The sequence below is a fragment of the Mesitornis unicolor genome, unplaced genomic scaffold (genome assembly GCF_000695765.1).
Source record: "Mesitornis unicolor isolate BGI_N332 unplaced genomic scaffold, ASM69576v1 scaffold34381, whole genome shotgun sequence".
In the NCBI taxonomy this organism is placed as follows: domain Eukaryota; kingdom Metazoa; phylum Chordata; class Aves; order Mesitornithiformes; family Mesitornithidae; genus Mesitornis; species Mesitornis unicolor.
The window spans coordinates 56,190-80,362 of NW_010165037.1; the positions used below are offsets into that span (position 1 = coordinate 56,190).

At 39.8% G+C, this 24,173-nt stretch overlaps 1 protein-coding gene across 1 annotated transcript in view; it reads left to right on the forward strand.

Moving 5' to 3' along the window:
- MEF2A (myocyte enhancer factor 2A) overlaps positions 1-24,173 on the forward strand; it is a 48,562-nt gene that overhangs the window by 22,683 nt on the left and 1,706 nt on the right. Inside the window, exons 3-9 of the mRNA XM_010194508.1 lie at positions 1,805-1,942; positions 5,397-5,616; positions 5,837-5,896; positions 14,718-14,908; positions 20,205-20,331; positions 23,458-23,584; positions 24,022-24,168. Of these exons, the coding sequence (XP_010192810.1) occupies positions 1,805-1,942; positions 5,397-5,616; positions 5,837-5,896; positions 14,718-14,908; positions 20,205-20,331; positions 23,458-23,584; positions 24,022-24,168 (1,010 nt within the window). The remainder of the gene's footprint in view (positions 1-1,804; positions 1,943-5,396; positions 5,617-5,836; positions 5,897-14,717; positions 14,909-20,204; positions 20,332-23,457; positions 23,585-24,021; positions 24,169-24,173) is intronic.

A 24,173-nucleotide genomic window follows, 5' to 3' on the forward strand; every position in this document is an offset into this window, starting at 1 on the left:
CGACCTTGAGGGGCCCAACAGCCGGCCCTTGTATGGCCAAGTCCATATACGTGTGCAGCTGATTGGTCGGAGGAGCAGGATCAGTGCTGTGACAGGTGCTGGAGGGACCCACACCTGTTTTCCCCATATGCTGATTTAGTGATTACATTTTTGTGGGAGTTCCAGATACTGTGTGGGATCCGGGGAGCAAGCCAAGAAACTTGAGAAGGAATTATAGCTTATGGTGACCTGTGATATTCAAGAATTTCAGACGGCGGAATTGAATTTTCAAGTACTGCTTTGAAACTGAAGTAGAAATAGGCAGTGCTTTGCATGTATATGAATAGGGAAGAAGTCTTGTGCACTTTTTATTGTACTAGAAATTAGTAAATAGCACTAAGAAAAAATGCTGGTGAATGCTGTAGTCTAAACTAAAATACAGTTATTTTTTTAAATCGGAAGTTCAGTGTGTAATGGAAACATACAGCTTCTGTAGGAAAACAAATGCGATTTCTTTATGGTGCTGAGAATTTCAGCATTGAAATTTCAAGTCTTTAAGGTATTCAATGTAAAATTCATAGAATATAGATAATTCTTCACAGAAAGAAAATGCTCAACTCCCCTTGTGCCTGTATAGTCCTGCTGCTGCCTTACGTACTAACTTATGTCCCTGTCTAAAATTTAATATTGCTTTCCTTTTGAAACCTTTTTTAAAACACTAAGGTTTCTTCCATAGGTAGCATTTTAATTCTTGGTTTGTTATAAATGAGAACTTGCAAAGAAAGATTTCTGATTGTGTAATAGGGTGGAAAAGAGAAAAGCAACAAGGACTACAAGTATCTTCTAAAACTTGGTCACGAGACCTGCAGTTTCACAACCTTCCCCGCAGTGGCTATTTGTAATGCCTAGATTGTGGGCAAGTTTGGTTTGTTTTTTTTTCCAGGGGATGTTGATGTGGGTTCTCCATCAGAAAACAGGAAGTAGCCCAATAAAGCAGTTGCATCAAGCTAGTCTAAAGGAGTCTGAAAAAACTTATATTTAGCAAACGAAGCCATTTTGGAGCGGCATTATGTAATTTCTTTTTATAATTTTTTTGCAGTTCTTGTTATCATGCAGGGTGACAGAAGTGCAGGAAAATCCTGCCTTTATAAGCTACTGAGACAAAGTGTTACATTTATTGCTGTACTGCAGTTGTTGAATATGATCAAAAAATTTAGCCACTGTGTGTTTCTCGGAGTTTAACTGTATACTCTTTAAAATGTGAATGTTAAAATTTGGGATGGTAAAATAAATTTTTTAAAGATCTGGTGAACTGGCTTTTAATTTCCAGGGCACCTTTACTCCATGAGCCAGTATCTAAAAATGGTTTTGTGTGGAACACTGGAGGTGAAATGGGTGCAGGTTGAAGTTACCCATGAGGTGGCACCCGGGAGAGTCTGTGCCTCAATGAACCTTTTCTCTTTGTGTCCTATGCCACTGTTTGGAAAGACTAAAGCCTGTCGGTTGAACAGTGAGTTTTGTCTGTGAAAGTTTCATGTAGTTTCAGTGGCTCTGAATGATTCAGTAGTATACAGAACTTCTTGGCGAGTTAGTATGATTTGTATGTGAATTTTCCAATTGTATTTCAGACCTTAAGAAAGAAAGGCCTTAATGGTTGTGAGAGCCCTGATGCTGACGATTACTTTGAGCACAGTCCACTATCGGAGGACAGATTCAGCAAACTAAATGAAGATAGTGATTTTATTTTCAAGCGAGGCCCTGTAAGTACTTTTATTTTATCTCTACTTTTTATTTGTTGATCCTTTTTATTAACTTCATTATTTAGGCTCTGAACAAGAAGGAACACAGAGGGTGCGACAGCCCGGACCCTGACACTTCATATGTGCTCACGCCACATACAGAAGAAAAATATAAAAAAATTAATGAAGAGTTTGATAATATGATGCGGAATCATAAAATCGCAGTGAGTACTAAAGTATGGCTTGTGCTTCTATTACGTGCATGAGAATTTTCACGGTGTTTGCTTCTCACTGAAAACCACTGCACAGACAAGAGGATGTAAATTTGAGAAGGAAATACGTATTTTTGAGGAAAAAGGAGATGATGATACTTTATCCTGTTAAAATACATTTTATCTTAAAGAATAAGAAGATTTATCTCTAGCTTCTCTTTTGCACTCAGTTTTTCATACCTTGTGAACATGAGGTAACATTTCTAAATTTCAGGAGCCTAACTGCATTGCCTAATCCTACCTAAAATATTTGTGTAAAGATAGATTTGGTCGTGGGATGTAGGGTAGTTTATTTACATCTTGTAGCTCTTTATCTGTCTGTTAACCAAGATTTTACAAGATGTCACAAGCAGACAAATAGAATTGGATTCATTTTGTCATCAAATCAGTGGGATTTTATTTTGCTGAAGACTGGAAGTAGAAAGGTATTTAGGTGCTTTAAGATCAAGACTGGTACGCTATGGGAGCCTCAAAAGATCGGTGTCTTACTAATATTGAAATTCCAACAGATTCGTCCTTGGACGCTGAAGAACTTTGAAAATTTTGTCCCAAGTGCGTAATTAATTTGCAGCCATGAGTCATTTAGTTGTTTTGGGAAGATATGATCAGATCCCAGAGTGTGATCAAAGGATTGTTTTTCATTTTAGTGTTATCTGATTTAAAAATGAAATTATAATTTGCTGAATTCCATGTATTTTCTAGGCAGATTGCTAAGTTTTCCTGAGTTTCACATATCCCCTTCAATTTTTTAGTCTAGGGCAAAAAAAAGATTTAGTAAAAAGGGAAAGACTCTTGGAAGAGAGTTATTTGGGTCAAGAGCTCAAGAAGTTTGGGGATAACAGTAGTGTAAATTTTGTGGGTTTTTCTTGCAGGTGTACATGATGACATTTAATTTTCTACAAAAACCAGTTAGTTTTGAGTATTACAGGGGAATTATTTTCTAAGGAAACTTATACATGGCTCTGCCTCAGCCTTTGAGTTTTTTAACACTGCAAGTCTTGTAGCAGTTAAAGAAAATGGACTGGTGGTGTGGTTTAACCTGGCAGGCAGCTGAACACCATGGGTGAGGCCCTCTGGGGATGGCAAACATCCAAAACTAAAAAAAAAGCTGGTGGCCAGCTTGATCAGCTGCCCTGAAAGCTTTTGCTCCCCTCAGCTTCTGAACTTAGCGAATCTCAAAACTGCTGAACACCTTGATCATTATGGCAACCTGCATCCAGTGGTGGCTGAAAACAAAGTGTGTTATCAACTTTGTTTTCCACTAAACGGAGTGCTGTTAGCTTCTCACAAGTTCAGCTTTCCTGAATAGAAAATAGATTTTATGATTCTGTCGCAGTGAAACCAGGACAACTGGCCAGGTTATCCAGCACAGACCATGAGTAATTGCATAGTGCGTCCCCAGATGACTTGCTGATACCAGAAATTATTGCATTGTTCAGAGCAACAAGGCCATCGCTGGGGACTTAACGGTGAGCGGTCATGACACCCAGCAGCACTCCTTTCAGCAAGTTCTTTATGCTTGAATGAAGGCAAGGTCTTTTGTTGCTGCTTTGTTTTGAACCTTTTGATATCCACCATTTCAGTGTTGAGACATCTTCAGGCCTCATCTCTCGGTGCGATAGAGCCAAGTTGCTCTCCCTTGATTTTCTGAGGTCTTCACAAACAGCCTGCATTCAGCCTAGCTTAAACTGGGCCTGTCACGGTTCTGTTTCCAGTACTTGACGGTCTGTACAAGAATGTAGTTTCTTTTGTTCCAGTGCACTCACCACTGTCAAGGGATAGGAATGAGGCAAAGTGGGAAGAATTCGATCATAACCAAGCGAGTGCCGTAGATGGGCAGAGGCAGCCTTTTTTGTGAGGTGTGGGGGAAAGCTGTCATTTCTTAGTTCTATATTCAGAAACCTACAGAAAAAATGTTCCAGCTGTTAGCTTCTGTGCATTGTTTTAAGTGTACTTCAGGTATTTCAAGTTTAGTTTGAGTTACTTGACAGGATGCTGTTTAAAAACAGCCTTTTTTTGCTAGTTACTAAATAGTTTCTTCAAGTAGTTTCCTCGTGAAAACAAATACCAGTACAGCTTGTCATTGGTTAGATACTGTGAATTATTTGCTAGCATTACGTCGCTATGCTTCATTACTTTTTCCTTCCATCTGTGCCAAAAATTGATAATTATTCTTAGGAATGCTGCAGTAAGGGCACTGTCATTGGCTCTCACTAGTAAGAGATTTTGTTTCTTGTAGAAAATGTGTTTTCCTCCTTTAACTAGTGTATTTATTGCTGTATTTCTAGTGTTATCAAAAACTGTTGTACAGAATTATCAATCATTCTGAGTAAATTTTAAGCTGCATGTGACAAAAGTGCATCTTTTTAACTCGGCTTGCTAGGTCGTGAATGTTTGTCATCTGCATTTGACCTCTAAACCAAAACTATGATCTCTACATTCTGTCAATAAATACTGCTGAAATTTTACTCTTAAATTGTACCTGCTGTGGTTTGGTTTCCAATAATTATGAGAGTTGTGAAAGAAAACAGTCCCTTTTGTTCAGAAACTCATCCCTGTCAAAGGATAGGAATGAGACAAAGGCCGACGAAGTTAGTCATAAGCAGATGAGTACCATAGATGGGCAGGCATCTAAGCTGTGATTCAAGCAGTTGTTGAAAAACAAACACATATACTTCAGAAAAGTAGTAGCCTTTTAAATAATGCTGTAAAAATTAGAATTAAATAAATGAGATTTGCAAAAAAGCAAAATGGAGTGGTTGTTCAAGTGGGGTTTTGTGGAGCACAGCTCAGAAGAATGATAATTGTAATGTTTAAATTCAGATTACTGACCTTAATGAATTCCTAAAGATCTGTTTACTTCTTTTAGTTTGAAAAACTTTGAGATTTGTAGCAATGTTTTGGCAAGGTTATTAATAGAAAATGTTATTACTAACTTTTTCTTTTTTGTGTCATAACCAAGTATTTATTTTTAATGTGCATGTTTGTGCTTACATTTTGAAGATGCAACAGTTCGTTGATTTGTAAACATGTTTAGCTTGTCATTGCTTTGTAATAATCCAGATTAACTGATACCTTGGTTGTATTTCCATGCTTGTGAATTCATATGAATATCTTCATTTTTTTTTTTTGTATTTGAACTTTGAGTATTTTACAAGTTTGAGTATTTATTTTGGAACTGTATTTATATGATGTATAAGAGTTTAACACCGTCCTCTACAACAAATGGATGTTTTAAAGTTGTATGCTTAATAAAGTTTAAAAACTAACATAATTAACTTCTTTTTTTAAAAATCCTGAATAATTCTTGGCAAACTCTAGTGTGTACTTTTATATTGTGCTCTTTCTGCAAATGTAGTTAACGCTAATGTTGTCTTGTGTGTCTTCCTTGTCCTCTCTCCTCCAGCCTGGCTTGCCCGCTCAGAACTTCTCGATGTCGGTTACGGTTCCAGTGTCCAACCCCAACACTTTAACCTACAGTAACCCAGGGAGCTCCCTCGTGTCCCCGTCGCTGGCAGCCAGTTCGTCGCTAACGGACACCACCATGCTCTCCCCACCTCAGACCACCCTGCATCGGAACGTATCACCTGGGGCCCCTCAGAGACCACCGAGTACTGGCAACGCAGGTAACAGTTCACTACTCTTGTGCTTCCTTTTAATACCCTCTTCTTATTTTTTAAATTCAAAAAAAACAAACCCAAAGCAACCCACAAACAAACAAAATGTAACAAGTTCTTAATGGTATCAGGGCACTTTCTTTTTTTGAAGTTAAAGTTTTGATATACAACATGATACGATACTGTAATGAGAGCAAGTTAGTTTAATGCTCTGGCTTATATTTATTAGGTGGAATGCTGGGGACAACTGACCTCACAGTGCCAAATGGAGCTGGTACCAGTCCAGTTGGTAAGTGTGGTGTCATGTCATTCTTGAAAAATAGTGATGTGGTTTTAGTTTCACAGTTACTCAAAAGCAGTTTTTAAATTTTGACTCTTTAGAAATAGTGGTGGTTGAAGAACAGAGGTCGTAATTTTCTTAGTTGCCTTGTAATTGTCAAGTCTTGTAAATTCTTATCAGGCATTTAACGTTTTACTGCCATGCCCTTTCCACTTCAGTAACATTTGCATTTTTTATTTCCGTGGTTTTCAGGAGTAGCGCGCTGCTCTTGCATTTGTATTTCTCTACAGGCTTAATTACAGCAGTCTAAAGAGATCTTATGTTCACCAAATGTCTTACTTTGTATGAAATTCACTGTGCTTACTAAAATAATACACTAAAGACAACTCAGCTGTGCTCTCAAATTTAGTATGCCCGAGACCTGGATGTTTGGTACTGGTTGTGGTGCCAATCAAAATGAAGAAAATACAGACTGTATTGTTTGTATTGCCATGTGTATCTTGCTAATTATTTTCTAGCAGTTATAGAAAGAAAGGAATAAATCTTGGAAGCTGATAGCTAGGTTCTGTCTTAATTTTGGAAGATGATCAGAATTTATTTCAAAAACAAATTAGCAATCTTGCCAAAAATAAAATTCACAATATTTTTTGGTCTTCAGTAAAAAGATATGATAGCAATTTTTCATTTAAATAATATTTGATCTCCCCTAAACCAAATTCAGTACTCTGATAGAGGGCAGACAGCCACTGAAATTTATCATGCCACAGAAAGACGAAATCAATGACAGTTCACCCACTTCCTTCATGTTCCTTCTGGTCCTTAAGATGTCTTGGTAACTGAGGGTCAATTTTGGAAAGGTCATTTTTTAATAAAACGTTCATAGCAAGGGATTAGGGAAGCAATTGTTGACTTTTCAGTATTTGCCCACTGGCTACTTAGTGTGGCCACTGGGAAAAAGTTCTTTGAAGATAAAGTCAGGCAATTGGATTTATGAATAAAAATTACTGGAGCTACAAGGCTGAAAGCACAGGATTGACTTTCCACTCTTCATCCATTCTTTGGTTATGTGCAGCAAAGAAATGAAATATTCAAGTGTGGTTTCCATCAGGTAAGCAAGATTTTAAATGGAGGAATCTTCCTCAGTTGAAAAAAAAAAGACTATTTATAGAAACTGTGGAGGTCAGATGTTGATTTCCATAGTATTTCGCAAGTCTGATTAAATAATTTTGTTATCAAACTTTTTCAGGCTTCTTTTCCAAAATCAGGCTTTAGTAAAGGCAGACTCAGATTTAAGACCACTTCTTTCAATAAGCAATTAAAACAGTTCTCTACAGCACTTGCTATAGAATATTAAGCTGTAGAAAAACCCAGTTGCAGCAGCTTGGTGAACATATTTAATGCAATAGAATGTTCTCCTTCTTGCATTTATTAATAGTTTATGTGAAAAGTCAAAATGCATTGCTTATCTTTTACTTTCCAGAACATCGCACCCATAGTGTTATACCCACTCATTTCTAGAAAGATTTTAATTTTTTTTTTATGCAAGTAAGAGTTGTGGCTGTACAAGAGCAGTGGAACATCTATAAGAAGTATCTCTAGCGAAACTCAAAAGCAAAGCAAAACTCTGGTCAACTCCAGAATGCTAAGCCACAGAGTACCCTAAGTTGTCAGAGATCTTCTTTCTTTTAAGATACGGTGTGGCTTCTTTTAAACACTGTCAGGTATGCAGTAAGAGTCTCAATTGCAACCAAAATCAAGAAACCATACATTGCCAGATTGAGGAAATCTGCTGACTTGTCAATTTGAGCTTGACAGCTGCCATTGCACTGAGGATATGAAGTTAATTATGCCTGCAGACAGTAATGGTCTTAGTTTCTTGCTGCATTTATTGTAGAATTCACTTTAAAAATATTTTCTTATTTTAGCTTTCAATCTTTTCTCTATTCCTGAGAAGTTTAAAAGAATGGATGTAGTTGTGACAGGTCATGTGTCAATTTTGGAGCCCTTAATTTATAGGAGAGAGAAATTTATAGGGGATAAATTCTCAATTTATGGACAAAAGATAAAATGGAGTACTGGCATACCCATAGTCCCAGATAGTCTCTTCTAGACAGAGGAAAAACCCAAGTCATACTCCACATTATGAAGATCTGAGCATTTGAGGTTTTGTTCTCACTTCACCGAAAGATACTTATGCACCTTTGTGTAAAAAGCAAGTAGAGGTTATCTTGCATAGTTGGGACTCGGTTCAAACAAAGATGTTGCATAAAATGGCTCATATTTAGTTCACTTGAGTCTTTTTCTCAAGTCGTGTATAACTTGATTGGAATAGATATGATTTGCTTTAGCAGTCAATCTGCCAACTTAACAGTTTTTCTGTGGAAAATAACTTTGAGTAAAAATATCTGCATGTTGTAGCAGAGATTGGTAGGTGTTTTTTTGTCTAGAACAGAAAATTTTGCGATCATTTTATAATACCGAGAGCTTATTTCACATGCAGCTGTCACAACACTGAAAAAGCATTTTTACATTTTAATATTTTTAAGATTTTACCCACCAGATAAAAAACATTTGCTGAAAATTTTTACTTGGCAAGTATATCAGTTTTGAGAGGGGAAAAATGTCCGGCATTATAACAATGCTTGCTTTTGAGCTAATATATTTATTCTGTTAATTAGATCAAAGTTTTGGAGCTAGAATTTTCAGGATACCATTGCCCATGGTCAGTTTTAAACCCTGTACAGTTTGTGCTAGGCATCTTATATGCTTCAAGAGTCTTGTATCACTGGGCTATGTACAACTTGCTATTTGTTGTTAGCATCATCATGGGTTGAACCCATGCTGTGTGTCTGTATTACAGCTTTCAAAAGGCTGTGGGTTTTAATTAGGCAGAGTACAGCCCCACTTGCTCTGAGTACCCAAATACGACTTGAAACAGAAAGGACTTGATGGATGGGTCACCTTCACATTTGTCAGGAGGAGATCTCCTTCAGTGTTCAGTAGATGTGGCATTATACCTTGAAGCACCCAGAGACTGCTGATGAAATGCGCTTCCTGTGAAGTTGTCTCATCCTTGAGGACTCTGAGAAATCAGGCTCAGAAGAAGTACCACTGTTACCCAAACTCTGCTTTTTCTTCCTTACTTTTCAGTTATGCCACTGAGTTAGAACCATGCAAAGGACCTGAGCTGGTTTTCACTGCCAAGGCTGCATGAAAACCATAAACCCTGAGAGCTTGGGGCTAAGATGAGCTCCCTAAGTTCTTCCCAGTCCTGGGTGATTTTGAAGGAGTTGTTGGAAGTGGAGGCTCTTTGTGATCTTGCAATTACACCATTATTATCTGTCTATAAGGTTCTTTGTCGGTGAAGTAGCCCTTCTGGTCAGAAAGGCAGTTAATGGACCCAGTTCTTCTTCTGGGAAATTGTCTTTTCTCATAAAATTTTATCAAGAGAATGGATAAGAAAGATCAAGTCCTCTTGAGTACTGAATTTCTCCTCTTTGGTACAGAGCTGTATCTTCTGTAATGTCCTCGTTAATCTTAAAATTCTGAGAATCTGAAGTAACTTCAGGAATATTGAATTTCTGAGGAATAGAGCTGAAGGCTATACCTGCTTAAAAAAATGTGTTGTGAGCTCTTGGATCCCTAATAAGAGCCAGTCTAGATCACGTGTGAGCTTTTCTCCTGGCCTCAGGAAGGATTTTGCAGACAGCTTGCACGCCCCTGTAAGGTGCTGGTATATTGCCAGAAAGGACAGAGGACTGTGAGAGGCCGCACCTGTAAATGGTTCCCTTTGTCTCGAGAGCTTGGCTGACTGGGAGAGCTTTTTCTACAATAAAAGCATCTTTCAGCTTGGTCTTGCACAAGTCTGAGTCAAGTGGCTAAATATGCTGCAATTCTTCAAGGGTACCAGAAGGCTTCAATTACCAAACAGCTTTCTGTGCATACCTTTCTATTCGTGTTGTTCAGTTTGTTAAATGAGAGACACCCCATTGAGAAATATCCAACTAACCCTGGAAAAACAGACCTTTTGCAGGAATTTTGCTGAAACTGGGTTGATGCTTTCAGACTCTTCCGTAATAAAACAGACTTTCTTCTCTCCACAATCGAACTCACCAGTCTTATCATCTGCATCAGCTAAAAAGCTTAGCACTGTTGTTGTGGGTGACCACCTTAGGAAAGCAGTTGTAAATATTGAGCATACTCCTACTTAAGGTTATATATTACTGGTGGTATTTCCTATATAGAAAACATATATTTTCTATATTTTCTCTTCAGGTAGTATCTGTCACAGGTAGTCTTTCTCTAGACATAACTCCTCACTTCCTAGCTTGTATTGAATGGGGTTTGGTTTAAGAATGCATGCTCAACTGGTGCTAAATCCAGTGAACAAAGGTTCTTGCTCTGTAATATCGATAGTGTTGGCATAATGTTTTGCCTTGCTCTGATCTTTAAGATTACGCAGGTAAATACAGCAGTCAATGTTCTGCACTTCTCCAAGGAAGAAGTTAAAAGAGCCCTAAAAAACAGAGCACAGCCTATTTACTCCTATAGCTTCCAAGCTCTCTGGAAGGAAAAGGAGGACTGCGAGTGGACTCAGAGCAGCTGTTTGACAGGGTGCAAGCTGAACCCTTTTCCTTTGCTAGATGTTGTCAGCACATAACAAAGTTTGATCCATCCATCATCCTCTGATTAGATCAGCTCACGAGAAATGACTGGCTGAAATCAGCATGAAAAATATGCTGGTAGAAGAAAGCATTAAAGCTGGGGGTTTTTTCCCTTTTTTGTTTGTTTTCAAATTATAGCAATCTCTCCTTGGAAAACCACACATCCACTTGTAGTCTGTTCAGCCCCTGAAGTACCCTTAGATTTTAGCTGAAATTTTGTATATTGCTATGTGTGCGCAATACTTCTCCTCACCTCCAAGATCTTACATGTAAATGTTTTTCTTAAACAGGTTTTTTTCCTGTTCTTGTAGGTACATAGTGAATTGATGGGTTATTGCAAACAATTTTGTTGATTTCTGATTATGTGACATTTGTTGGGTTGTATGATGTCATTTGAGACATAAATATTCATTTACTACCATTCTTATTTTTCCTTAATCTTAGCTTGCTTCTCTGCTTGCCTGCAATTAGTTTCCAAACTGTGTAACTGCTCAGTTTCTCCAAAGGTGAGCCACAAAAAAAAAGATTAATGGCATCAATGACTATAATTTATTCCCTGAGTAATAATAAGTACATGGAGTACTTTCCAGCCACGTGTGTTCATTGTTTCAGCTGATGTGATTTATGTAGTGAAATATGAGTCTGGCTCATGTAATTGAATGCTGCGTCTTGGGCTGCAGGACAATAAATGAGATTAAGCTGTATTATGTTTCTGAAGGCAGAATCTGCTGTTGTTAAAATGGGTGGGCTTTAACATGTGGCTTCAGGAAAGTTATTTCAGAATAAGCATTTTCTGACTAAACAAGAAGTCAACTAATGTACATTGACAGTGTTGGTTGTAATGAATCTAAATTATCATTGTATTCCTTGTTTTAAATGATTCATATAATTGAGAGCTTATCATCTTTGCATTGGTGTCTGTTTTCCAAATAAGTGTTTTCAAAATGCTCTCTTAGTCTGTTTTAAAGAATTAGAGTTAAATGAAACTCTTCTGATAAAAGGCAAGAACAGTGGTCTTATTTTACACTTTACATAGGATTTTATAGTCTGTTTCCATTTTTTTTCAGTTTGATAGTGTTTTTAAATGTAAAGTAATTGTCTTTGGGGAAGATCTGTGGTGGGTGGGGTAGACACAATTTCTGTACTGTACGAACTAGTAAGTAGAATTTATGGGGTTATTAAAGCCTCGGGCTGGCAAACTGCCGTATAGTTACATCATCCTGTAATCATTATCTTTTTCTGGCTCCTGACCTTACTCTAAGAAATACCATGCTTTTAGTTATCCTTTCACTCTTACCTTGTGATTTGATTGTCTTATTAGATTATTAGCAGGAAAAAAGACTTTAAATTTTGTATTAAAAATGAATATTCTAGAGTCTTATTGCAGCCCCAGCATATGATTCTTCAAATAATCAGTACAGATACTTCAGTGCTTGCTAAGTGTTCAATGCTTGCTGGGATGCTATTGGATTAAGAACCATAATATTGCACACTTATGACATCTTTTTTGTTTGTTTTTCCCATTCTTTAATACATTTATTCTAAACACTCATTTTAAGAAATGCTCAGCCCTTTGTCAGAAGAAATGCTGTGACAGCCCTGCTGCTGAGTGATACTGCACAGAGAAGGCCATGGCAAGGACTTTGTTGTTTTTGACAGCGTCACTGAAAGCATGAAATGTTTCTGAAGGACTGACAGGGCCTTGTAATAAGGGCTGCAGGAAATGACTGTATTGGGTGTGGAAGAGAGACACTGTCCAGATTTAACACACGAGCTACCGAAACACTTGAAAACAGAGGACAGGAAATGGTATCATAGGATAGGCTGAAATGCTGCACAGAACTTCATTGTTTATACAGAGTGTTATTGTTCTGAAGTTTAAATTCAACTCAGAACACGGCAGCTTTGGCGTATAAAAGGTAATGCTGACAGCCTAGTGAGTAATAAAATGCTATTTATTACTAGATTAAAGCCCAGACTTCACTTGTTATAACAGTAAGTTCCTTAAGTGTTCTGGCATTTTTGCTGAAAATGGAAGAGGCTGTAACTTTTTTTCAGATATAATTTGGTGAAAATTGTGCTATCTTCTAATAATTTTTTCTCCCTCACATCAGTTTCCAAATGCACTTAATTTTTACTCCATCCATTGTGCGATTTCTCTTGCAGTCTGATGCTACGTAGGCTGTCTGTAACAGTGTCTGCACTCATTTATAATGGATAGGTATTGATGCAGAACTGTATTTAACACAACCATGGTTCTGTGAAAACTGTCTCTCAGTTTCAGGAACCTTAGGGGTGGGTAGCACAGAACTTAGTTTCTCTTTTTTGCTTGGTTTTTCTATGTGACCTAGCTGTGGCTAGGTTTTATCCTAGCAGTCAGAGTATATTTAGTTATATATTCTCAGCTCCAGCCCGCTTTAACTAAATTTTATCACTAACCTAGAAGCATCCTGATAAATTCTGCTGTTTTCTGCTGAGAAATGTAGATTCTTTAATCACAAAATGAGTTTTTGCTGTGGTATTTGATACAGAAGGAAGAATGCTGACATGAAAAGCTTTTTCTTCTTTCTGCTGTCTGTGTTCGTTCTTTCCTCCATAACTTCGGAGTTAAATGGTAGAATTCTCAGAAAATTTATTTCCATACCTCCCATACAAATGCTTCGGGAAAGCACTAAATTAGAATAACTCCTCCTTGCTCTGTTAACCTTGAAAATCTCAAGGGACGTATCAGATCATCCGTGTATGGTCAGGCTTTTGGCACAGTCGGAAGAATCCACAAAGAAATGAAATCCAGAATTTGAAATCCTGGCTTTAAAGTTGTGAATTTACTGCCCTTCCATGTGTGAACAAGAATTCTGTGGTTGCATATTCCAGTAACTTGGGATGGTTATACTATGCTTAGATACTTTTTTTTTTCTTTAACAATATTTAGCAGTAACTTTGTTTCCAAAAGACCTTTCTAAAACTCAGTAGAATATCTTCAGATCAGCACGAGAGCTTTGTTAGAATCACCCTCATACGGGTCACCTTCAGAAGTGCTGTGCTCTCACTGATACATGTCACTGTTGTTCCTTCTTGCTAAGCTTTTAAGGGCATTAAAATTTTTGCTAAAGAAGGTAGAATGTGACACTGACAACTCTCTTATTTTAATTGCTTTTAGATTAACATGTACTTAATGTAATAAAATTGGATTGGCCATAGGGGCCTGTTCAAATTAGAATGATAATACAAAATTCATGGCAGTATGGCGCTACGGGCTATTGGAAGAGAATTTCCCACACAGTGAACTTTGTGTAATAGACTTTTCCCTGAGTTGTGACTATAAAGTCTGCTTTCAGAGCTGCAATGTTAGTATAAACATAATCCTACTATGAATTGTATTTATTTATACACACATACACAGGTTCTGTAGTGTGAACTATAGGGTTCCCTGTTGTGAAATTCCCCTCTCTTAACAACTGGCTTTTTCATTTGCAGCTGAATAAGGTGTGTGTATTTAGGGAATTGTTGCTATAAATACAATAAAATCATTGGAATGTGGCTTTAATTTTTTTTTTCCTGAGAAATATATTGGTTAACATGATTGGTGCTTTTGTCAGTACAAGAAAATAACCAGGCACTTAACTGAGTGTATATTCTTGAGACTGGAGTTAATTTTATTAGAGAAAAGATACTGGAGTCCTGCAGATCTTGAGGGTATTTGAAGAGTACATTTTAGAAATGGAGACTTTAAGAGCAGATTTTTTAAAAAAATAGTTCTGAGAAGCAACAATTCACTGTAGTTCATCTTCTGTGGGCGTGGGGGTGAGGTGGGGCTGTGCAAAAGCTCACACGTGTGTGCAAGCTCAGCCTGGAGGGACTTCAGAGGACAAAATAAAACCAAACAAAACCCCAACAGATGCTATTAGAAATAGTCCTTTGGCAATGTGCTCTTCTCAGCATTTAAGCTGCCCCAGTGCGCCCTTGAGGTGATATTGCCTTCACACATCGATCTACTGGTAAAAGTGGGTTTTGGCTGTTCGATTATTCAATACTGCACTTCTTGGGAGGAGTTCATTATTGGAAGTTTTACCTAAGAAGTACTGCGTAATTTGTACCTGTGCACCCAAACCTTGTATTGCTGCTTCTCCTCGGTCTTAAAGTACATTTTTCATTTCCTTTCTCAGGAAATGGGTTTGTGAATTCTCGAGCTTCACCAAGTCTACTGGGAACTACTGGTGGTGGGAATGGCTTGGGCAAAGTCATGCCGACAAAGTCCCCACCTCCGCCTGGAGGAGGTAATCTTGGAATGAACAACCGCAAACCTGACCTCCGCGTTGTCATCCCCCCCTCCAGCAAGGGTATGATGCCACCACTGGTAAGTCAAACTGTTTGTTCTGGCTGGCTTTGTCAAAATGAGGTGTTCTGCCCACATCCATAGGGAGAAACTCTCTCATCTGCTTACCATTACAGTAATAGCAAGGTGTTTGTGTTCTGAAATGGCATTAATGAAAACCTGAGTTGTCACCTTGAAACCAGTTAAATTTCTAAGGATTTTTTTTAAAAAAAGTATAAAATAGTAATCTGACCTAAAGTGCAGTTAAGAGCGCGATCCTAGAGGCGTAGATTGGGATTTTGTTGTTTTGAATTGACATCTTGCTGGCTTGGTACCGGGAACTTTGTTGGTTTGGAGGATGTGGGTTTTAAAAAAGGATTGTGCATTATTGTGTGGAGGAATGACTGATCTTATTGGTGATGTGAACTCTATTACCGTGCCCTAAAGCACACTTTGTACCTGTTTTTCCTGGGTCATAATGGTTGTGGGATGTAAAATGCAGCTTCAGTGGTAATGATGGTCTGAGAGAAGCGCTTGTTTGATGTGGGGTGCTGGAACGCAACCTTGTGCGCCCTATGCTGGATGTCATGCCCTCAGCGAAGGCATGAAAGGGTAATGAGGATCAAGCTCGCTCCCTATTTGTGTACTTTTCCATACCACTGCGCAGTTTGGCATGTTGGCAGCGGTGTTGGTCCTGCCTGCATTGGGAATAGCACACGGGGTTGGTGTCAGGCGTGAGGCAACCGCAGCACGGAGACCAGAACAGGTCTTTCAGGAAGAGTTACACTGCTTTGCCTGCAGTGTGGTTGGCCAGATCCTTTGGTCTTGGTCTGTTGTAGGAGTTTTCAACTTCTACTTGTACATTTTCTGTTTTCTGTGTAGGGAGGAATGAACCATAACCAAGAGGAGCAGGGTATAAACAATACAAGCACTCTGCATAATTCTCATTGTTTTTTAAGATACTGCGAGTGCTTACATTTGTTACTGGTATTCATCGTGAATAATACAAAATTAATCCAAGTATCAGAAGCTGTAATTATCCTCAGAGTAATGATTCTTGAAGGTACAGGGGTTTTTTTCTAGGAATATTGAAGTGTAGAAGACATGGGAAACACACTGGCTGATTAGTAAAGTGAAAATTACACTTTTAAATGAATTAGAAATAGGTACAAGATGAGGCTCTTGTGATGCAGTTGTTCTGACGTTAGTAACATACAGTACCTATTGACTGTTGTGTTGTGAGGAACAACATAGTGTTCAGTTTAGGTTTTACCTGTCTCTCTGAGGAAATTGGGAAGACATTTCAAGGTAGAGATGTTGGGATGCTCTGGTGGTTGTGTGTGAAAAGTCATTTATTACTGAGCCGGCTGCTTATTGGATCAGAAGCTGCCGTGCTCCACATCTCCGTGTGTCGTCACTGCGTAGCTGTGGCCTTGTTTTTACTAAGCTCTTTCTGCACTGGTTTTGCCAAAGCATGTGTTCTTTCATACAGGATTTTTAATTGACTCAAAGTACATAAAGTATTCTACTTCCTTGTAGTATCACTTACAGAACCAGGTGGCAAATTCACGTTATTAATGACAGTAAATCAAAATCCTGAAGCAGAAGCGTGACTTTTTCTTTCATTTTTGAAGCAATGCTATATTTAGTAACTGTGTTATCCCTCTTGTTTGCTGAGTACAGTCGGAGGAGGATGAATTGGAGTTGGTGAGTTGGGGCTACTGTTTGATGAGAGCGAGCGAGAGGCTGAAAATGTCTTTCACTACAGCTTTTAACTGTAGTTTCGTTACATATTTAAAATAATTCCAGTGTTCCCTTGGTAGCAGACAAAAATACATTTGTTTTATCAAACTCAAAACCTGACCGATTCAAGTTGAAAACACATCCAAAGTCGAGTGCTTTCCATTTGTAAACGTCAAGTTTGTTTTTTTTTTCTTCCTGGAAATATTTCTGTTTTTCTTGGAGGGAACATTGGAAAAGAGCCTTACGGAGTAACTGTCCATGTGCGTAGGATATTTACAGTCGTTTAGGTAAAATACAAATAACCACTTCTCATCCCCTAAATTATTGGGCTATTTTTGGAAAGTGGCTTCACATGAAGTTGTTCAGATTGTAACACAAGCCCTGTATTACTTCTCTGATTTTCAAGGAGATGACATCATTGCTGGTGAGGTCACCTTGCTGGAGCTTAGACTTATTTCATCCTGCGTGAGATTATCAAACCGCAGGGGTGTTCCCTGTTTACCAAAAGGAGAATTGCAAATGAATAACAATAATAATACCTTTTTCCAGTGGAAAGATATTCTGCTTTTGAAAGGAAACTCTTGGGATTTGGGGTTTGGGTTTTTCCCCTATTTTTTTTTCCAAACGGTTTTAACATTTGGCATTCTGTCTGGAAAATAACGCAAGGCGCAAATAATTCGTAACTTATTTTTAGAGCAATTTGCAAATTGTTTCGCTGCTGTCGCACAGACCACGCAGAAGATGCCTCATCAGAGTGCGATTGTAAAGATGCACAAAGGAATCTGCCTATTACAGACCCTGATTGGGTTTGGAACATGGACCTGTTGCTAATCTGAGGCTCTAATTGCATGAAAGCATGGAAAATGTGGTGATGTAGATAACTTTCTTGATTGAATGCATGCTGTTGTGATTTTTGCCTTAAACGTGAGCAATAGACTTACAAAAAGTAAGGGGAAATGATTTTTGAAAGTCGGTATTGAAGTTTTTGAGGTTTATTGGAATGCCTTGTGGTTCTAAACAGCTGTCACGCGTGTTCCTCTCACCATTATAGAGGAGTGTCTGGTTTCCAGGGCAAGAAATGGAGCTTTATTTCCATGTAAAAACACTTAATTCCGATTGCAGTGCTATTTTGGTGATGCAAAAGCACTCGATTTAAGGTTTCCCTACCTGCTAAAAACTGCTGTGTGCTCTTTGCAGTGTGAGTGCTGCAGGCGGGTGGGTTTCCAGATCCTGCGTGGAGCGTGGGCCCTCTAGCGGCTTAAAACCCGGGCTCGTCCCTGAGGGAGGGAGGCTCACCCAAGGGACACGTAGTGGTGTGTGCCTCAGAGGTGGCACAGGAAGATGAAGTACACCTGCAGTGTTCCATCTCTTATTATTATAATTTCTGATGCTAATTCCAGTGCTAAAAAGCAGTTCCAGTGCTGTGGATGTTCACTCTGCATGCTTGGACCTGAGCACTGGGTATGAAAACAAGATAGGAAATAAAGATACTGAATTCTTCCTCTTTCCGCTATCACTTGCACCAGTTTAAAGAAATAATAAATAACAAATTCCTGAAAGAAGCCGTGTGTCTTTGGCTGAATCTCCGAGTGAGACTCAAATACGAGACATGTCTACATGTTCCTCGGTGTCTTTGTATGGCTGAGTGTTCAGGAACTGTGTTCAGAAGCAAATTACCTCAGAAAACCACCTTTATTAGCCACTCCAAAAAGAAAAAGAAAAGCAAATCCCATGGGGAAATCCTTTGGTCTGGATGGTTTCCCAGAATACTCCTCTAACTTTTCCATTATACCGTAATCCCAACTTTATCGGCTGCCGTCCAAGAAAGGTTTGGAAAAAGGTCAATTCCTGACAGACACCAAAATCTGCTCTAATAACATCTCTTTATGCCAGATAAAGTCGGTCTGGCGGAGATTTTCAGAAGTACATAAGTGATTTAAAGGGGTAAATTACACTGAAAATCAGTGGGGCTTTCTCTGTGACTTGGACCTTTGACATTTGGGGGCTGTGAAGCAGAGTGGGTTCAGCTGCTGAGCACGGCCCCCAAATTCTGATGGGGCTCCAGTGTGGGCTTCCAGCAGCAGCCAGGCCAACCAGATCAGGTTGTGGCTGATTTTCATGTGGTAGCTTTGGTATAATTTATTCTTTAAATTGGAAAAGTACAAGCCAAGGATCGATGGCCCTCAATTCATCTTCTCAAGCTTAAGCTTCAAGTGAAACAGAGCCCCATTTCTGTGCCTGCTCGTTCTGTTGTTATAAAGGGAATCATCCATTTTCAACACTGCTCTCTCAAAATCAGAGTGGAGAAGAAAAATTAAGTGCTGCAGATACTGAAATCCTCGTATACCTGTCCAAAATGAGGGAAACGTAGCAGCACCTTGTGCCTTTTAAAGCTAGGAGATGAAACTCTACCAAAGAGAAAGGAAAACTGGCTACTTTGTAGCAAATATTCTTCAGAGGTAGAGAGAGGCTTGCCTGACAAACGTGTTTTCAGCATTTTGAGGTCTAGCTCCCTTAGTCGAGAACAGTTCTGTAAGGATGTGGAAATGCAGACTGCAGAGACTCCTGGTACTTCCAGTATTTCACAAGTTCCATAGGTAAAACTAAGGATCTGTTATTTAAAAATGAAAAATGAAGCATTTCCTGCTCTTGCCAATACCTGACATGGCCAAATGGCGTTGAACGACACATTTTGGATAAAGATGGGAAGTTGTCTCTGTGAACGTTCAGTGACAGAGCAGCTCTGCTGTCTGGTGCCGTTCACCGCAGCGTTTAGTACAGGGTTTTCGAAACAGCAAATTTGGTTGAAAAGCTTAATTTCAGTGCTGTGTTTGCTCCAGATGTTCATTGCGGGGTATCGGAAAGGGCTGTTATTAAAAAGCCGCGGCGTGCCTACAGATAATCTGAGACGATCTGGTTTAGCTGTTGTTCCTGTCAAAAAGCACAGTTGCTCTGTGTGGACTCAAATGTCATTTGCTTTGAGTCGTGGCTGCGTTATAACAAGTACTCTGGCAGTTTCTCAGGAACCATGGGAACAGCAAGATTATTTTATCACCGAGGTCTTATCAACACAAATGCAGAAGATCTCTGTGTTCTCTCAGGACAGGTGTAGTCAGCTCAGTGACAAAACTGGCAGCTACAGATCTGAAAACCGGGTAAACAACTGGGAAGTGGGAGATTCTCTTCTGGTGGAGCTGCGCCTCGCCATCTGCGCTAAAACCCCTTTAGAAAATGAGCCTGAAAACTCTTAAATCACTTAAGAACTTCTGAGAATTGTTGTTGTGTGTGTCCCTATGAAACTGCATTTGTTTTTGTCCCACACCTCTAACACTGTTGAAATCTGCATGCACGGGAAGCGTACCAGTGAGGCTCAATTAACTTGTCATTTCGGTTTGCCAAGATCGTTTTTGGTTGTTTTGAAATGTTTTTGGCTTGTTTAGAAAAACCTATCCTGACAAAAAGGATTTATTAGTAACCAAAATAAAAAATAAAGCAAAGAAACACGTTTTAATCGAATGCTGGTTTTGCATTAGCGCTTGATTTTCCGCTGTTCTAACCCATATCACAAGGTGCTGTTCTTTGCAATCGTTCCTAGAATACCCAAAGGATAAGCAGTTCTCAGTCCACTCAGCCCCTCGCCACCCCTGTGGTGTCTGTGACGACCCCGAGCTTGCCGCCGCAGGGACTGGTGTACTCGGCCATGCCCACTGCCTACAACACTGGTAAGCCTGGTTTTAACCGTGCCTTCATTTCTCAGATGCACAGGGCTCTTGTGATTCATAAGCCCGGGAAATTTGCATTTCTGTGACACTTCACTTTATTTTCCCCGTTCAGTTCAAACAAAGGCTCTTAGTCATCGAAAATGAGCCTTTAGCTTGCAAAATGTGTCAGTGTTGAGACATCAGGAAGCAGCTTTCAGTCGGGCAGGTTGCACCACAGCTGAATACAGAGACAATAAATGCAGTAAAACGCATTGCTTATAGCAGTGGCGTTTGGGCTTTCATCCCAGAACGGCCGTGCCTGATGCTTAAGCAATAGCTGTAACCTCATCTGGGTGTTCCTGCTCCGGCAGGGGGATTGGACTGGATGAGCTTTTGAGGTCCCTTCCAATCCCTAACGGTCTGGGATTCTGTGATTCAGTTTACCAAAAAGCCCAGGTAGGGCCTTCTCCTCTTCAGGAGTTTTATTGAGTGAGGGAAGGCACTGTCAGCATTTCACCACTGCAAGTCTCTTATCTGGAGGACGTTAAAGCTAATTTTTATCCACGATGGGTGTGATGTGAGCAGTTTGGTAATATAGGCGATAATTGGTTTACTGGTTTGGAAAGCCGCTCATGATGCGGTGCCTCCTACTCAAATACTAATAGGGATAATTTTGACTTCAGTCTGAAGGTTCTCTGTGTGTTACAGACCCCGTATGTAATCAGTAAGGGAGTTTTTTGTCATCATTTCCTTGAAAGGCTGCAGCCTTGACGGTGTCAGGTTGATTACCATTGATCTGCGGCGCGTGGTTTAATTTTCAGATGCACCTGCAGAGAAACTGCGCTGCAGATAAACGTCAATACGTTTTGTAAGTCAGAGCTAAAGCAGCTGTTGGTTAAAACTAAAAAGCGGCGCTGGTGGTGCCTCTGTCAGAACGTATTGAAGAAAGGGTAAAAGATGCTGCACTGGGCTGTTGTCAGTGACCCAACGTTCTTCCTTGTGCAATGGTCAGGACAGATAGAAAAACCCCAAACCTTCAAGGTTTGTAAAATGGCAAAAACCCAAGTAACGTAGAGGCTTTGTAGTTTTCTTTGTTTTCTGCTAGGAGGTTGCCATCAGGAGCATGTGATGCTGGAAGGTGGAATGGATAGAGCAGCCATCCATTCAGAACAATTTTCCCAACAAAGAAGATGCTATTTCATACACTTTCTCAATTTTTTTTTTTAGCTTTAGAAGTCTTTGATGCAGTTTTTAGCTTAGACTTGTAGCCATCTCCCAGCCAAACAACAGCATCTCTGTATTTGGATCTTGTGTTAAAGTCCCCCTTGACTGACGTTTACCACCCCTCAGCCTCAGAGGCGCTGCCCCCAGCGGTTGCTGGCGTGGACGAGGTTTGCGTTTAGGGACTGCTCAGTCTCAGAGCAGTGACTTTTCCTCCAGGCTCTGTGGGTGAGAGGGGCTGCAGTCTGGATCTCGGGAAGCAGCAAGGACCACTGAAACTGGTGTCCTACACAGTGGACAAGTGCTGTTACCACATTGATTTCAAAAATCAGCCCGTTTGCTTTGATAATGCAATAATTTGTGAAAAGCTTTTAGCACTCGGTGTTTTTCAGGCACTTTAAAATTGTTTCTATTGGATCAAGCCTTTCGGGGGATTTGCAAAAAGAAATTTGGTGTTGAAACCCAATTGTCATCTGTGTATTCGATTTTGGAGTTCCAGGACCAAGATCAAATGTGGATACCTAAATTGTTTTTCTGGATTGGTAGGGTCTTTTTCAGGGCTGGAAAGCAGAGATTCAGCTCTTGGATCCTTAATTAAAATGTTGGATATCAGTTTTGCCCAAATATACTATTCTATGTCATTTTATTGCTGGAGAAATACTCTTTATATGTCCCGTATAAAGTACCAGAAGCCAATTGTCCATAAGCATAAAAGCTATAATTGCAAAGCAAAACTTACATGGAAACTGAATTCCTATAAACGTTTTCTTCAGGTCTGCTCTTACAGAAACCCCACTGGCACAGAGCAGCACGGCCACCTCGGGTGTTTGCATTCACTGCACTTGCACCTTGCCATAGGTCTGGCTGCTTTGCAGGTTGGGTGTGTGCCCCAGTCACGGGAAAGCTGTAGTTTTGGGGGAAAAAATTAGTATTTTAGTTTTTGGTCTTGCAAAACAGCTTTGGATCCATCAGCTTGGAAAGCATCTTTCTGAATCTGTGCAGAAATACTTGAGGGTTTTTCAGAGTCCCAATAAAAATGGCAACTGAGAGGAAAGGAAACAAAAAGCAAAAGGCAGCAGCAGTATTTTCCCCGTCTGGGGTGCAGCGGGGCCCCTCAAGGTCTGCAGGAGGGCTCTGGTGGTGACTTGTGTGACAAGGACAGAGCCCCCTGGCTCCAGGGCTCTCTGGGCTGTTAGAAGGGAAACCCAGAAGTTGTCCACAGCCAACACGGTGGTGGATGGGAATGGGGAAATTGTTCAAGGAAGCTTATCTCCAGAGAGAGAAATCATGATGGTGGTGTCATTTGAGGACAATACTAAAAAAATCCAAGAAGTAAAACAAAAGAAAACGTAACACCAAACACAAAACAAAAGACAAACCCTATTTCAGCAGAATTTGTGGTTCATCTGCTGGCAGTACAGAATTAAGTTTGGCTGCTTGTGCTTTGTCACATTCTTAAAAGACGAGAAATTATTTTAAGGAAGCTGTATTACAAAGTAATTAAAAGCAGAGAAGTGTTTGCGGCTTTGTTTTAAAACCTGAAAGAAAAGCATGAGTGATAATGATAAAGTGAAAATAACTTCCCCCTGTGTGAATGAAGTGAGAACCGTCTAAGCTCTACAGCCCGGCCAAAACTAACACCCAGTCCCTGGCTGTTGATTAGGAATACGTTGCATTTGCTGTTTTCCATTTAAGTTGTATTTCTAAATAATTACAAGCTTTTGTTCTAAATAAAAAGCTCCCAGACTTTAAAGTTTTCATATTTGGACTCCTTTGGGTCACTTGCTTTTATTTGTTTTGGGCAGAAAGCCTTTCTATTTGTGTGTGTGTATCACAAATATTCTTGTGTTTATATGTATATACATGTATGTATGCATAAATGAAAAAACCAAGTGTATAAACTACCTTCCTGTCTTTCCCTCGTAGATTACTCCTTGACCAGTGCAGACCTGTCTGCCTTGCAGGGATTCAACTCCCCAGGAATGCTGTCCTTGGGGCAGGTGTCTGCCTGGCAGCAGCACCATCTCGCTCCAGCCGCCCTCAGCTCTCTCGTGTAAGTACCCCCGGTAACGGGACCTTCTGCCCCCCCAACCCGAACGATGTGCACCGGGGAATATTTCACACTGTGCGAGTTTGCCCTTGGCTGCAAAGCATTCGTGGTTGCTGCTGGTTTGTCCCTTTTGTCAGCTCAGGCTGACAAACTGCGTCCCCGCAGGCCCAGCTTCTTACAAGGGAGTCTCACTTGTGATGAACTGAAATGCTTGGAAATAGGAAATGTCTTTGGTTTTAACTTCTGCAGATGCATTCAGACCTTTAATTAATGCTTTTTTCCCCTTTCTTTCTTTACTTCAGTAAGTTGCATTTATTTACATACTCATTTTGAGGGTGTTGAACCACAGGACCGCAACGATCACACAGAGAAATGAATTCTCACTTTCTTTTCCTTTATTGTGTTTTCTTATTTCTGCCTTTTGGTTTTCTCTTTCCCAGTACTGGCAGCCAGCTATCTCAGGGTTCAAATTTATCCATTAACACCAACCAAAACATCAACATAAAATCGGAACCGATTTCACCTCCCCGGGACCGTGTAACTCCCTCTGGGTTCCCGCAGCAGCAGCCGCAGCCGCAGCAGCAGCAGCCGC